Source organism: Podarcis gaigeae (genome assembly GCF_964106915.1).
Source record: "Podarcis gaigeae genome assembly, chromosome: 3".
Lineage (NCBI taxonomy): Eukaryota > Metazoa > Chordata > Lepidosauria > Squamata > Lacertidae > Podarcis > Podarcis gaigeae.
Window position 1 is genome coordinate 1,409,357 of NC_139680.1, and position 16,494 is coordinate 1,425,850.

Consider the following 16,494-nt stretch of genomic DNA (forward strand, 5'->3'; position numbering starts at 1 on the left):
CTGGAGGTGCGTTCTTAACCTGAAACTGTTCTTAACTAGAGACGTGCTTTCACTAATGGGGCCTATTGCTGCCGCTGTGCCACTGGCACATGATTTTTGTTCTCATCCTGGGGCAAAGTTCTCAACTTGAGGTAACTCTTCCAGGTTAGTGGAGTTTGTAATCTGAAGCGTTTGTAACCTGAGGCGTTTGTAACTCGAGGTACCACTGTACAGGAATCAAAGCAGTGTACCTTAAAGGTAATATGCAGACATTTACACAATTTGTACTTGCTTTCTGTGCCAAGCTATCTGGATTTGCATTTATATTTCTATGGCTGCTAGTTTAAGAATTAATCCTCTCCAAATGGAGCACATGAATGTGCTTCCTCCAGCTTGGTCTGTGTTCTTTTTTTTTCTGTGTTCTAATGGTGCACTCTCTATCCTTAAGAGCTGCCAAGGTCTATGATGAGGCTTCAGCATTCCCAGAGGGAACAGCAGCATTGGCGAATGACAGGCGGCAGCACCAGAACCAAGGTAAGCGTCGCATATAGAGAATCATGCAGAACAGACAGCTCTCCATTCACTGTCAAATAGCAGAGCAGGAGAAACCTCTATACTACCAGAATGGGATGATGAAACACCCACAGGGGAGAGAGAGCAAACCTCAACTATGTGAGGGGGTCTTCTCAAGGCAGCTTTGCACCTACACTTACCACATCAGAAATCATACATAGAAAAACTGCTTTACTACCAAGGAATTCTGGGCATATGGAAAGACTGCACTTTCTCTTTCAAAAGTAAGCCTGGCAGGTTACTGACCAATATACTTCCCGAGGCGAATCTGCCTATTGTGATACGTGTATGGAAGAGGAACAACAGCTTCTAACGTGGCAAGTGCCCACCCAAAACTGCCTTGAGAAAAGTACAGCCACAGCAGGAACTGATTTTATCCAAACGCGTTTCAACAGGCACACTTAGAGGACCACAGACGCGACTCCCTGCCCTGACTCTTACCTTGACTATGAGTGGACACAACAGCGCCATTCAAACGGGAGGCTGCTCTGCCACCTACAGAAGGGCATTTTTCATTTCATGTAATATCTGAGAACATTTGGCCGTGACTAGTTGATTGGCATCCCAACTTCAGATTTTTTTAAACTGTCACATTTTCAAACTTCTCCCTGTAACGATCAAAGACTAGAAACTAAGGATGTTCCTCTCCCAATGCAAAAAGTGGGATACTGTGCAATTTAACAATTCTATGCCTGCCACTGCTCTACATAAAAGCCGCCAACAGTAACTGTTGCAGAAGGTTGTCTGTGAAGCAGCAACTCTTCAATAGAATAAAAATCTTCAGCAAATAAGTTACAATGCTAATAGACACTTAAGATGCTGAGTAGTAACTAATGTTGCTGTTTTGGAAAAGATGCCATCACAAATTACACATGGAAAATAAAATACCTTATCTTGCTTCTTCTCTTCTGAATCATTACTGGGTGATCTTGTCTTAAGCTTCACAGAACCTTCTTTAAAAATATCTCCAAACCCAACTCCTCGGATTTTCTTTGGCTGTGCTATCAGCGCAGGCCCAGACTCAATAATATTCCCTGGTGGGGTTACAGGTGAGAGCGGGTCAGGAAAAACAGGCTCTGTGTGGAAATGTGTGGAAATAGTTAACAAGCAATGTTAAGGAGGGAAATGTCTTAATACCTATGTGAAAGCCTGCTTCTAGGACTTGTTTCAAGTTTTACTTTTTGTTTTAACTTGGTTTAAATTTTTGAACTAAAATAGAATGACAGTTGACGGTTGACACCTTCATACATTACAACAGCAAAAAAACATGCAGAAATTGTTACGTATTTCCTCAGAAAATAGCAGACCTTTTTCCTTTAGTCTATTAAAATACTGTTTTTATCACTGACCCATTTTGCACGAGTGAAGATTGGAGCTGCTGCCCTCTTCTCCTACCATATAAGTGCCTGCAAACACAAGACACGCTACCTGCATCATCCGGGTCTTCATGGGTTTCCCCGTCATCTATGACCTCCAACTCTTTTACAAAATTAGAAGGAAATAGTCCTAATTTGCCATTTAGTGTTCCGCTCCACCAGCCTTCTTCCACCTGTAGAAAGGAGGATCACAAAGGGAAAATTAACTCACAGCTTTTGTAATATGCCAATTAAAGAAGACCGTCAGGCATTCAATATTGGATAATACGTATCTAATATTAGCATTGGGGGATCAAACAGAACACAGGTTGCTGACAGCGAGGGTTTCTCCCGCCTTGGTATTCAGCAATGGCTTAATATCCTGCACTTGCTTAAGAAGGCAGCAAATAAAGTAGTCTAGCTTTCTCCACTGCAGATTCTGCCATCAGTTCTGCCCCACGACCAAGCTTGAGACAGAATGCAGAGAGGAGAGAAAAAGAGAAAGAGCCTTAGCAGGGCAAACCACATGCAGCCCTCGTGAATGGGCTAAAGCAGGGGTCAGCAAACTAAGGCCCGCGGGCTAGATCCGGCCCAATAGCCCTCTGGATTTGGCCCGCAGATGGTCCTGGAATCGCTGCTTGGATCAGTGTGATCGTTCAGGCTGCACCATTTTGGGGGCATTTTTTTTCCGGGGCGTCGGGGGAGCTGGGCTTTGATTGGTGCCAGCCAATCTGAAGCCTACCGCCCTCGCGCTGAGGCGTGGCTCAGACTCACCACCAACCCCCCGGCCTCTCCGTCCATGTCCGCGCTGTGGGCATCGTGACGGGCGTTGCGGGGCTTTGGCTGGAGCTTGGAGCACCTTCTGGCCCCGCGCCAGTGAAAGCTGGCCCAAAAAGGAGAGGCGCCGCCACTGTCGCCAAAGCACAGGCAGAGCAGCAGAGGAGGTAGGAAAGCAGGGGGAGGGGAGGGGCCGGAGGAGAGAGAGAAGCCCCCCTCCACCACAAGGTCTGAGGGACCTCCTAAAAAAGTACTGACCCCTGTGCTAAAGAGTAGCATCAAAGGCCCATTTCAAGTTGTTTTGTGCCAGCGCCTGAGAGCAGAATATAATCTTGGATACATCCATGCACCTAACCAGAAGGAATCCTCATGGTAAGTAAGTAACAAATGTCCTGTTCTACATTTTAAGTCAGATATCAAATAATCAGGCGCATCACAGTTACATTCTAATTAGGGGGCAGTGGTTGGTCTAAGGGAGCGGGGGACAGAAAATGAATTTCCTCTGAGACAAAGAAGCTAATTTTGTGGTGGCCAAGTTGAAATCAGATCATGGAGACAGAGATGTATAAAACTGCTCAGATGGGTCATCATGATCAACTCACCTGTAAAGGCAGTTCCAAAAGCTAAGGCTGAAGTTTTGTAAGCTTTTTAAAGTGATAGACTAGAGTGTCTCTTGCTCACCAACATGGTGCCGTCAAGTGTTGGATTCCAGGTTGCATCAGCCCCAGCCAGTATGGCCCAGGTATCCAGAATGATGGGAACTGGAGTTCAACCACAGCTGGTGGGCACCACACTGGCAACTCCTACCTCAAAGTACTTAGAAGTGAGATAAGGCCTGGGGCCAAGGAATGGCTAGCAAGGGGAGCAGGAACTTGCTGTGTCCTGGCGGGAAGGAGTCTCCACTTTCACCCTTTCCAAGCTGGATACTGTAACTAACACACACCAAACCCGTCCCCTGTCCCTCCGTTCACGTTACACCAGAATCGTTCCAGCAATACCTTGCCACAACTTGTATGGGGGAAGCAAACAGCCAGGTGCTGGGGAATTTCAGGCCCACGACCAGACGTGGTCCTCCAGGCTGCTCTCTCTGGGCCTGGAGGCTCTCCCTAGGCCCTGCCTCCAGGCTATGGCCCTCGCAGGGTGCTTATCCTACTCTGAATGGGCCTTGAACTGGAGCAGGGGCTCTTCTTTGCGTGGGGGGAGGATGCCCCTGGAGCTACTAGAAGCTGTATATTCCATGTAGAGGCCCCAAGCCTGTGCCTCTCCCTCTCTACTAAGATTAAACAAGGACCCTCCTTGCTGAACTTCAGGCACACAACTAAGGTTGTATTGTTCCAGCAGGAAGTTTAAGCTAGTCCCATTTTCATGGTAAGTTTGTGTGTGTGTGATTTTCTGTAAATTGTTTTTACGCAAACTGCTTAGAAATATGAATAATCAAGCAATATATAAATGTCTTAAATAAATAAAATTGATAAGCCTGAGGTTTTTTGCAGGTTTCCAATTTATCTTCCTGAGGATGTAGAAATGGAATTATCCAATCTGGTGATTTTAAACAGATTACAAGTGCTTCCTGCATTTTGCCAAGTACTTGGAATCTGTCACAATTGAACACTAAGCAAGTTATTTCCATTATTTTCCCATGACGTTTTATATCCCGAAATGCATTTCAGACAGAACCCCCTTACCACCTTCTCAGTCAAGTCTATTTGTTTTATAAAATAGGCAGCTTCACATCCTCCTCTTATCAAATCTAGCTTCCTCATTATTTCACTATGTATACTACATACTTCCAAAATACTCTAATCCTCTAATTTCTAAGTATCTATTTCTAGGTTATCTTCAACTGTCGACATCTTCATTCTGACTATCCCATTTGGTTAATTTCCCAATGTTTATGTGAATAGTTCAGTTATTTCTTTCTGTGAGAAACAACTTTCATTTTATCCCCCATAATTCTGTAAAATGGCTTACCTCTTCATTAACGTCTATAATATCTCCAAGCTTGAGCTCCAACTCATCTTCATTCTGAGGAACATACTCAAAAAGAACTTTACATTGCCGCTTTTTTGATTCTGTTGAAAGTGAGAAGCAAATTAACTCAAAGTGAAGTTTACCTTTAAAAACAATTTTATATGTTACATTTTGGAATTAAGTCATTAAGATATGCATTCTTATAGAATGATCAAGGACTCTCATGGCAGCTTAAAGCCTAACATATTGTTTATAGCACAGGCTTTGTGGTCTATATGAATGTTGAGTGAACAAGCAACAGCAAGCCCTATGGTTCCTGTCCTCTAAACTAACGGTGATTTGTCATTATGTCCCCAAAGAATGAATTGTTCTTTTTGCATGCAATGATAAACCAGTTAGTTAAAAGCAGGAAGCAGCTGCTTGTAAACTCTTCCTTGCGGCGACACCCTCTGGAAATTATCCCAGATATATGCCTTCTTTCTGGTTGCCCAGAACAAGCAATTTTTGTGTGGATCAGTTTGAAATTCATTTGTAAATGCTGAAACGTAGCACAGGTGTTCATTTTGGTTTCATTACTCATTTCTAAACATGAAAAACTGTTGAGAATTGCAAGGGACTCTCAATTCAAGATGGTGGCTAGGAGACATCTTGAAATTGATGGGGCATTTAACAATGAAAGGAACACAGAACTCATTCAATCAATTGTGTCCTGGCTTGCATTTGGAACAAAAATTAAACAGATCTGTAAAAGAAACTATACTTATCATTGCACTTGCTGAAGCTGCATGTAAACAATGGTTCCTAACTGCAGCTATTCAAGTGCAAATACAGGAAGTGTTATGTGTTGGTTTATTAGCGGAACACATAAATATTTTCAGAAATGGGTGTCCTTAAAATCATTAAAGATGAGTTAGCAGACAGCAGTTTCAATAGAAATTGAGTAAATCCACATGAACAGGCAGATACTTGCAGCACATAGTATCTGGTTACAAGGCTCCACAATGTAGAGCATAATCCATGTATCTGTTGAAAATGGAATGAAACAAGTTCATGATCTTCTAAAAGTGTGCCTACAAACATGTTTGTTTGGGATCCCTCTAAGGATTTGCACAAACATACTGCCAAAGGGGAAATTTTCTACCCTCTTATTGCAAAGTTGTATGTCATTTGAAGATGCATTCATTCATTGAGCCATATTTGTGCATCATCATTATCCTCTAGTCATGAGGCATACCTATTTAGGCTCTGGAGGAAGGCATTTCAGAACAATGTCGAGAAATACCTCCTGATATCAGCACTAATACAGGCCAAATGCAGATATTTGAAGGGATATTTGTAGAGACATTTGGGAAACTTGCTGAAGATCTCTTAAGGACTATTCTCACGGCACCACACAGACTTAAGAGCAGAAGGAGTGGCATGGAAGAGTTCTGCTAACAGTTCAATAGAAAACATGATGGAAAAAGCATATACCCTTGCTGGGTGCTGCCAAGCAGATGGAAAATGACTGGAGTCTAGAATGTAAGAAGAGACTGCTGTATCAGGCTAGGAGCCCATTTACCAGGATCCTGTTAATGATTATCTAACTACCAGCACGTACAAAAGGATTTTCCTGTAGTAACTGTACATTCTAAGAGCAGTGGGGCATGGCTGTTAGAATTTGTGATCAGATTTCAACTTCTTCCACCAGCTGAATTCAAAAAATAAATGTAAAAAACATGTCAACATGTGAATAAGAAAAGTATGACAGTATTTGAATTATAATGGTTTGAGAGGGCAGTATAATACCTATAATACCTGCCAATGGAGTGACAATGTTATCATATATTAAACAGATATCCTTGCATTATTATTTTTTCTGAAATAATTTAGGAAAACAACCTGCAAGACCTATTTGCACATGATCTGAGAGTACCCCAATGATATCACCACTTAACAAGAGATTTATCTAGCTAACAAGGAAATGATTGCATACTCCTCTTGAAGCTTTTAGACTGGGAAGTGGGCAGGAATCCTCCTGCTGGAAGCCCGTAAGTGCTCATGCGCTGAACAAGGTTGGCAACATTTCCATGCCTTTCCTTCTTGACTGGCAAATCATCATTCTGAGAGTCCGTCTCTTTCTTAACTTCCTAGTAAAGATAAGAACAGGGGGGCAGTGGGGTGAGAAGAGAGATTGACTACAGGAACCTAAAATATTCATAACAAGCTATAGCCCTGCACTGAAGGAAGGGAAGCCTCAGACAGCTTGCTCCCTCCTCCATGGAACAGCCCTGTAGATATCTGAAGATGTCTCTCATATCTCCTCTCAGCCTCCTCTTTTCCAGGCCAACATACTCGGCTCCTTCAACCATTCCTCATAATGTACCAGAAAAGGGTCATTCCTGGTCCAAACCATTTATTTAACCCTCTATATAAACTCAGTTATCTAAGATTTGCTTTGCCATAACAAATATAGGAGAGATTTGATTTGAAAACACTTTAAAGGACTGACAAAGGCAAAACCACATTTAGAACTTCTGCACTGACGATAAAAGTAGAGAAGTAAAGTTTTTCCTTACAGCAACTGTCACATTTGGCGCAAGAGTTAAGGAAATAACCAACAACCAGAGTCTATTTGTATTTTCACTTTAGAAGACAGCACCAAAGCAAAATTGTACCAAAAAACCCAGTGCAAGCTTCCTGAACAAAGCAGGAACACTGTGAGGAGCTCCACTCCCCAGTATGTAAATTCAGATGAGCTGCATCTTCATGAGTTCACGAAAAACATTATTAACAACTTGCCAAAAAATTAAAAGCAGCATCTGAATCCAAGCATTATAAAATTGAACTAAACTAGGCAGTTATGTAAACCTAGGAAACTTCACATAATTTACAGACATTACATCAGACTAGGTCATGAAATTAAACATTCAGCTTAATTGTTTTTAAAAAATCAGAGTACAACCAGGTTCAACCCACTACTCACAAAAGGTTGTGATTCTCATACTATATCACTGCTTTTAACAAGGGAAAAATGAACTTACTGGTTCTAAAGACATATTTGCTTGAACACACCCAGGTATGTCTGTGCGTATTGTGTATTTTGAACCAAGTTTCAAGCCAAGTTCTTGCTCTGGCCAAAGTTCAAGTATCAACTAGCAAGCTTCCTGGTTCATACGATGTTTGTAGCTGCTGCTGCTGCTGCTGCTGCACAAGGAGATCACCAACCTTTTCTCCAGCAGTGAACTGGAGCTCCAATCACAGCTCATGAGCACAAACAATTAAAAATTAAGAAGTTTTAAAATAAATAAATAAAAAGCTCTTTCATTTGCCTAAGTGCCTTGAACAGATAATCAAAGTAACAGTTCAGTCTGCAATATTAATATCAGAAATATTTATGCAAAAGATTCATTTACTTGATAAACTGCTTCACAAAGTCAAAATAAATATTTTTAAGAGTACTAGCAGAAAGAACAAATGGTGGGGTGTTCATGACCTATTTACTGGAAAGATAAAGGTTGCAAGTTGAATCCAATGCTGTTCCCGCGTGAGCAGAAAAGGTCTCCATTCGCTCAACAGGACTTCTTCTCACAGCCCCCAAAATCTGCTCTGGAGGCTGGACTGGGTCTTCCAGGCCTACAGTAGCTTCTGGATTATTTGAGGGACCACAGGGATGTTGCTGGAATGGGGTGGGCAGAAATAGGAATATAATCCATAGTTTACAAAGAATGACATTATGCAGACAGAAACATACTCTGTGTTGCTGCCTGATAGTGGAAGGAGTACAGGCCAGTAATCTTCCACTGGGTCTTGGGTTAGAAGTGGGGTGTTTTTTTTTTGGGGGGGGGGTATTGTTGCTGTTTTGCAGGTTTTTTTGTAGCTGTATTTTAGATCTTATTATGATTTGTGTGGAAATGGTTCAATTTGGCTGTGTACTTTTTGATGCTTTATTTTAATGGTCACTTTTGTTGTGTTTGTAATTTTTTATGTTGTAAGCCTCCTTGAGCATGGTTTAGACTATGGGAAGACATCTTACAAATACCTAAAATGATGTATGTATGCTGTACGTAATCTTGGCAGTGACTGAGAAATCAGAATAGGTACTGCTCTTCAGATGTTCACCTTGTGAGTAGAAAGTGGCAGTTTTACAGGGCTGAACTCCCAGCAGTCCAAAAGCTGCTTTCTCCAGAAGTACTCACGATAAAACGATGTGTACAGTGTGTGGCACTCAGGAAATACCAAGGTGAAACTCCTGCTTATGTGAAAAGGCACCCACCTTCTTGCTGCAGGAGGAAGCAGGGCAATAATGGTAATGTGAAAATGCTGGTTGGTGGGGGGCAGGGGGACTAGTCTGTTTCAATCTGGAAATGAAATGCTGGGGTGGGGGAGGGGAGGGGAACATGCTAGGGCTTCAAGCTGGCTTGTTTCTAACACCCAGTTAGAACTGGATTGACGTTCTAATGGTCAGAGTCAGTTTTATAGGGTACGCTTTAGCCTCTCTGAAATGCTCTTCCTTTGCAAACTGTAGCTCTGTGGCAGAGCAGCTGCTTTGAGTGCAGAAGGTTAATCCCCCAGCATCTCCAGGAAGGGCTAGATCTTAAGATGCTCTGTCTTGTGCTGCAGACTTGAGTTCAAAAAGCAGACAACACACATTCAGTAAATCTCACTCACGGTCACAAGTGGGCAGGACCAAAACCCAGAATGGTTTTGTTATCTATTTCAAGATATAAGAATATTTATTCCACTTACACTCTTCTCTCCATACCAAATACGCCATCAGATACACAAAATCAAACTTCAGAATGCACAGGTAGGGCATCCCCCCACCCCGCAAAAACCATCTTTTTGTCGTAATTTCCAGTCTGCTCTCCCCACCCCCATGCTCAGCCTGCACGCCTAAAAAGCAAAATGATGCAGCAGAATTCAAATAAAGGGGGAAAACCATGATTCTTCCTGGCAAGCCAACAAAAATATAATTATGAGAAGAAATGAAGGGAAATACAAGAAAAGAGCCCTTTGCACTCTTGAAAAGCAAGATCACCATGAGAAGCCCCTTCAATAATCAACCAGCTCATGAAAGCCTTACAAGTAAAACTTGCCAGCCACAAGGTGTCTCACCCTGAAAGACTGTCTTCAGTTGCTACCTGCAAAGTTCTCCATTTGAAGGGGAGGTTTCACCAAGAGAGAAGCAATCCATTTACGGTAACCACATCCACAGCTTGTTTACTGTGAATGTAAAATCATACCACAATGGAAAGGGTCCCTCCTCAGCACATCAAAAGGCTTCCTGGGAATTTTGAACACTGCCCATCTGCTGATGCTAAGGGAGAGTGACCCTGCTGAGTTGAAGCACTGCCAAAGCGGGGATCCAGTGCTAAGCAGGATCACTCTCCCTTCAGTCAGTGCAAAGGGGGAGTGAGGCTGCTTGGCACTGGGCTCAGGCGCACAATCAGCTGGTGCAAAAGAGAGGGATGCCCCTTGAAACTGGGTCCCAGCTTTGTGCAGCGCTTCAAAGGCTCCTGACAAACAGCTGGTTGCCAGGCACTTCGGGAGCCGCACAAAGCAGGTTTGGGGCAAGCCCCATCCTCACCTGTATGATGCCAGGTGTAGGGGAGGTAGGTGTGGCTTGCCTGAAATGGCCTCAGCGGACAAACGTGGAGAAGCCTGAAGGGGCACAAGGGGCATGCAAGCTGAAGGTTCCTCACCCCTGAGCTAAACAAAGCTTTTGGGAGAACAAAGAAAGCCCACTGTTGCTAAGTTCATTATTTAACATCACCAATCAGAAGGTTGGCGGTTCGAATCCCCACGACGGGGTGAGCTCCCGTTGCTTGGTCTCAGCTCCTGCCAACCTAGCAGTTTGAAAGCACGTCAAAGTGCAAGTAGATAAATAGGTACCACTCCAGCGGGAAGGTAAACGGCGTTTCCGTGTGCTGCTCTGGTTCGCCAGAAGTGGCTTAGTCATGCTGGCCACATGACCCGGAAGCTGTCTGCAGACAAACGCTGGCTCCCTCGGCCAATAAAGCGAGATGAGCACCGCAGCCCCAGAGTCGATCACGACTGGACCTAATGGTCTGGGGTCTCTTTACCTTTACACCTGGCAGCTGAGGTACCTTACACTCTCATTCTGACAGGCCAACAACAGCTCTAGAAATTCAAGTTTTAAAATACAGTAGTACCAAATGTGAAAGCACGGTTTTTTAAAGTGTAGGTTAAGGTATCTGTACTGTAGAATTGTTGAGGGTATTCTCAAGTCCATTCCCCTTCTGAATCCATTACATTCCTAATACTTGGCAGGCAATTTGTTTCAGTGCAACAACATCAACAGCATTTCAGTGGTGTGTCCACTCTTAAAAAAAACTTCATTAGATCCCTTAGACCTATCCAATTACCGCCCAGTTTCAAATCTCCCATACCTGGGTAAGGTAATTGAGAGAGCGGTTGCTGAGCAGCTTGGTAGGTTTCTGGAGGAAACATCGGCATTAGATCCATTTCAGTCCGGTTTCCGTCCTGGTTTTGGGATGGAGACGGCTCTGGTTGCCCTAACAGACGATCTCCGTAGACAACTGGATCGAGGCGGGTCAGGACTGCTGATCCTTTTAGATTTGTCAGCAGCCTTTGACATGGTCGATCATGATCTTCTGGACCACCGCCTCGCAGACGTGGGGATACAGGGCATAGCCCGTAACTGGTTGTGCTCTTTTATCTCTGGTCGGGGACAGAGGGTGGCACTAGGGAGGGAAATGTCGTCGCGCCACTCCTTGGTGTGTGGAGTGCCGCAGGGCGCAATTCTCTCCCCGATGCTTTTTAACATCTTTATGCGCCCCCTTGCCCAGATTATCCGGAGCTTTGGGCTGGGCTGTCACCAATATGCTGATGACACTCAGCTCTATCTGCTGATGGATGGCCACACCGACTCGGCCCCAAACACATTGACCAGATGCTTGGAAGCTGTGGCTGGATGGTTTCGTGGGAGCCGATTGAAACTAAATCCTTCGAAGACAGAGGTCCTATGGCTAGGTCGGGATGGCATGGGGATGAGGGACCAACTCCCTTCTCTTGCGGGGGCCCAATTAGTGCCATTGCCTTCCGTTAAGAGTTTGGGTGTAATCCTTGACGCCTCCCTTTCCATGGAGGCGCAGGTTACAGCAACAGCCAAGGCGACATTTTTCCACCTTCGCCGCATCAAGCAGTTGGTCCCTTACCTTTCCCGCCCTGACTTGGCCACAGTGATCCATGCGACGGTCATCTCCAGGCTTGACTACTGTAATTCGCTCTACGCGGGGCTGCCCTTGAAGCTGTCCCAGAAACTCCAGCGGGTACAGAATGCTGCAGCGAGGCTCCTCACGGGGTCTCTGCCATGGGAGCATATTCACCCAGTGCTTTTCAAGCTGCACTGGCTCCCGGTGGAGTACAGGGTCAGATTTAAGGTGCTGCTTTTGACCTTTAAAGCCCTTCACGGCCTAGGACCCTCGTACCTCCGGGACCGCCTCTCCTGGTATGCCCCACGGAGAGCCTCAAGGTCCATAAATAACAACACCCTAGTGGTCCCGGGCCCTAAGGAAGTTAGATTGGCTTCGACCAGAGCCAGGGCCTTTTCAACTCTGGCTCCGGCCTGGTGGAACGCTCTGCCTCATGAGACCAGGGCCCTGCAGGATCTGATTTCTTTCCGCAGGGCCTGTAAGACAGAGTTGTTCCGCCTGGCCTTTGGCTTGGAGCCAGTTTGATTCCCTCCCTCCCCCCCCCTCTCTCTCTTTTCCCCCCTTCTTTTCCTTCTCCTCCTGCGATGAGGCTACATTTTAATATTTTAATGTTCTATTATTTTAATTGTTGTGTTTTATTTTTGTTTTTAAGTTTGTAATCATTCATCTTGTTTTTATTATTGCTTGTAAGCCGCTCTGAGCCCGGCCTTGGCTGGGGAGGGCGGGGTATAAATAAAAAATTATTATTATTATTATTATTATTATTATTATTTCATTACTCAGAATAGGACATCAAGCATGTCATCCTGCTGTTGAGAAATTGTGCCCTTAAACCCTGATGAAAAATATTCTACATACATCCTGAAAATGTGGAAGTTTGGCTTTGTTTCCTTATTTCGAATCCTTTAGCTTAGGGATGGAGAAACATCAGCCCATGGGCCTGATGAGGCCCCACCAGCAGTCCCAATCTGGCTTCCAGTTTTGTTTCCCCAAACTATACCACCTCCCCCATCATACTAGTGTAGAATCAGGAACCTTAAACTGAGCTCCTGTTTGTGCTTGGGTAAAAGAGGCTTGCTCTTACTGCCCATCAGCTGACTGGCAGTAAAAGGGAGCTAGTTGACATCAGCAGTGCAATCCTTGAAGGGGCTTGCATATTATGGAGCAGGGCCCTTTGCAAGCCTCTTGCTCCTTGCAAAGAGCCCTGCTCAGCTCTTTGAAGCACTAACAATCACCTGGCAGGCGGTGCTTCAAAGGACCCAGCAAGGCTCTTTGCATGGTGCTTTGAAGTCCCAGCAATTGTCAGGACTCGCCAAAAGGTCCCATCATTTGACATCATGGCCATGTCAAGTGACTGGCTGCCCACCTGCTCATCTGGCCCACAAGGGGTAGAAGAGATCAGGATCTGGCCACCTGGCCAGATCCAATTCTCCAATTCTGTTTTAACAGCTCTTTTCACCACTCAAGTCATGATATCCAGGGGATCAGAATCTTCTCCATCCCATTTCACCACCAGCTGTTTCTCCTTTTAAATTTATATTATGAGATTTCAAGGAGTCATTATGTTAGGCAAAATAACAAGTAACTCATACAATCCAAATTGCAGAATGTCAGATGGTGGTTGCAAACAACAAAGCAGGTAAATATTCAAGAAGGATGAAAACTTCTATACAGTGCAGAAGAATCTCTGCACTGATTGAGAAATATCTTGGCCACAGATATTCATTTTTTATAAAGTCTTTGAACTTTAGCTCCAAAACCACTCTGTACAAGCTTCTGTGCAGAGAGAAGACCCATTCAAATGGAGCAGTGAGGGAGACAAGACCCAAACCCATTTCTGGACCAAAAGCCACTAGTGAGGTACCAAACATAAATGACTCTGTACACTATCCATTTTCCATCCAACTGCATCTAGTACACCATCTTGAAGTCATTATATTGGTACAAGCTAAATCAGACATAAAGGCTGAGAAGGGAGTAACTAGATGCAGGGATACAATTTTCATCAGTCACCCGTAATGTCAAGTTTGGCCCACTGTGATGCAATATGCAAGAACCTAGTAACTTCTTCCTTGCACATTTGTTATGTCAGTTGCAGAGAGGAATACAACTGGCATTAAAGAATAGAATGGGTTCCAATTCAGAGCTTTTGCAAGTTGCAACCTTAAGAAGAAAATGCCATAAAATATAAATAGGGAAAGTCGAATAGTAAGCTGCAATATGAAAGAAAACAAATCACAGCCTTAAATTTACAACTCTTCAGAATATTCTCAGCCAATTTCTAGAACTAATCAAGGTCTTTCTTCCTACAAAGGTTTTCGCACACCACTCTAGAATTTCAGCTGTATCGTTATTGAAATAGTTCTGATCTCCAAGCTTAATGTCAAGTAGTACAGGTATGATTTAATGTTTGAAGTTGCACAACTGTTATGGCAAAGAACTGCGATGAACTTGCCTTAACAAAGTTGTCAGGAAACATGCCTCTTCGCCCACTGAGCTCTCCTTGAAGCCATCCTTCTTCTTCTAGTTTTGCCACATTCCTTATGATTTCTCCAACTCGAATAGTTAGCTCGTCATCATGCACTGCATCATAGTCATACTCCACAACATACTCAACTAGGAGGGAGAAGAGAAGAGTCAATAATAATAATAATAATAATAATAATAATAATAATAATAATAATTTATTTATAGCCCACCCATCAGGCTGGGGTTCCCCAGCCACGCTGGGCAGCTCCCAACAGAATATTAAACAGAATAAAACTTCAAACATTAAAAAATTTCCCTAAACAGGGCTGCCTTCAGATGTCTTCTAAAAGTCAGATAGTTGTTTATTTCCTTGACATCTGGTGGGAGGGCGTTCCACAGGGCGGGTGCCACTACCGAGAAGGCCCTCTGCTTGGTTCCCTGTAACCTCACTTCTCGCAGCCCTCAGAACTGGACCTCAGTGTCTGGGCTGAACGATGGGGGTGGAGACGCTCCTTCAGATATACTGGACTGAGGCCGTTTAGGGCTTTAAAGGTCAGCACCAACACTTTGAATTGTTGCTCGGAAACATACTGTATGTAATTCAGGCACATGGAAGTACAAGCCCTACTTGTGTGTGTTTTTACAAACTGCTTTAATACTCATAACACTCACAAAACCAAAGAGGAGCAGCATACCAAGGCTGTAAGTTACAAGAAAGAAGCTCAAATGAGACGGTAACTAAGTTGATATTCAAGATTGCGAAGTGTGTGGCTTTGCCTACATCTGTCCATGCAAGGGTTTGATTTCCAGCCCACACCATTCCTGAACCTGCCTTTGCCCTTCCAATCTCTATCCCTTTTAGGCTCCATGGCCCATCAAAGCTACTGCCACCTGAGAAGGCCACCCTGGCACCCAGTGTTAGCGTTGAACCCTGTGCAGACCCAAGGTTTCCTCAGCTGAGGAGCTGAGCCCTCCAGCAGATATCCACCATGGCCACAGTCTTCATTCCAAGGAGCCATCAGATATGTCTATCTGATGAGGAGAAGAGGAGACTAAGAGCCAGGCAAGAACTTCAAAGCCGCTGGCAAAGTGTCCACCAGCTGTGCATGGGGCTCCTCAGGAGTACGGGAAAGCACACAGTAACGCTTGCTTGGATCAGAACCCAACTGAGAGGCCCAGTTCCTATAGAAGCTCCCAGACTGAAGCAATTGCTCTTATCAAAGCTTCAGTCTTCCTAACCTGGGAAAACAGACATGCAAATAAGCAGACCAGAGGTTTTTTTAGCACTTGCAGGCAAGTCAATACAAAACAAAATAAATCACATATCAACTGATTAATGGCTAACAATCCCCCCCCAACACACACATCACCCTATGCAGGACTGCTTAGTAAACACTGGACAATGGGAATAGGAATCCAACATGCTCTGGAGGGAGACAGAATAAGTAACATTCCTGTTCACCCAAGGCAGGGTGCTAGCCCTCCAGTAGGCCCTCAGGCCAATAAAGCAGGAAAAAGAAAGAAAAAAGGGGGGAGAGATAGAATAAAGGGCACTCAAGAAAGAAAAGAACCAAACAAAAGAAAAGAGAAAGCAAAAGAGGTAAAGGACAGGGCAGTAAAAGGGAGGCTGAGCTCTCTGGATGAGGAAATAACTTGACAATAGTGCTCTTGTGGTGGCCAGAAGGGAACTTAATGGGAAGATAGTAATTCCTGCCCCTTGAGTCTTGTACACTCTCATGGGGCAGGAGGCCTCTTGTACCCAGAGGTTTGTAGCTCCCTTCCAAATATTGCTTTGTTCTGATGTGGCCACACAAAGGCCACAATGAAGAATTTAGGTGACAATCCTGTGCATAATCACATGGAAGTACCATATATACTCGAGTATAAGCCAACCTTTTCAGCAGATTTTTTATGCTGAAAAGGTCCCCCTCGGCTTATACTTGAGTGAGGCGGGCGGCGGCAGGACGAGCGGCCCGAAAGGAGCCGTTTCGGGCTACTTGTTCTTCCTGCCGCCGCCACCACCAGGTCTGTGGTGTGGTGAACCAGATTGTACTCGAGTCAATAAGTTTTCCCAGTTTTTTGTGCTAAAATTAAGTACCTCGGCTTATATTCGGGTTGGCTTATACTCGAGTATATATGGTAATCTTTATTTACATAGGATTAGGGTGCAAGTCCAGAACACAGGTTTTGTT

General features: G+C 44.2%; 2 protein-coding genes across 3 annotated transcripts in view; both read right to left on the bottom strand.

The window, feature by feature from the left end:
- LOC310840430 (uncharacterized protein) overlaps window positions 1-16,494 on the bottom strand; it is a gene marked incomplete at its 5' end in the record, with an annotated part of 135,589 nt that overhangs the window by 23,458 nt on the left and 95,637 nt on the right. The window lies entirely within an intron of this gene.
- Window positions 1-16,494, bottom strand: part of CD2AP (CD2 associated protein) — a 38,419-nt gene that overhangs the window by 18,308 nt on the left and 3,617 nt on the right. Inside the window, exons 2-6 of one of the 2 annotated variants that reach the window (XM_083730328.1) lie at window positions 14,289-14,449; window positions 6,631-6,784; window positions 4,656-4,756; window positions 1,981-2,101; window positions 1,441-1,586 (exon numbers count right to left, since the gene is read on the bottom strand). In XM_083730328.1, coding sequence (XP_083586454.1) covers window positions 1,441-1,586; window positions 1,981-2,101; window positions 4,656-4,756; window positions 6,631-6,784; window positions 14,289-14,449 — 683 coding nt within the window. Of the gene's footprint in view, window positions 1-1,440; window positions 1,629-1,980; window positions 2,102-4,655; window positions 4,757-6,630; window positions 6,785-14,288; window positions 14,450-16,494 lie in introns of both variants that reach the window. The other variant, XM_083730327.1, reaches the window with a different exon arrangement.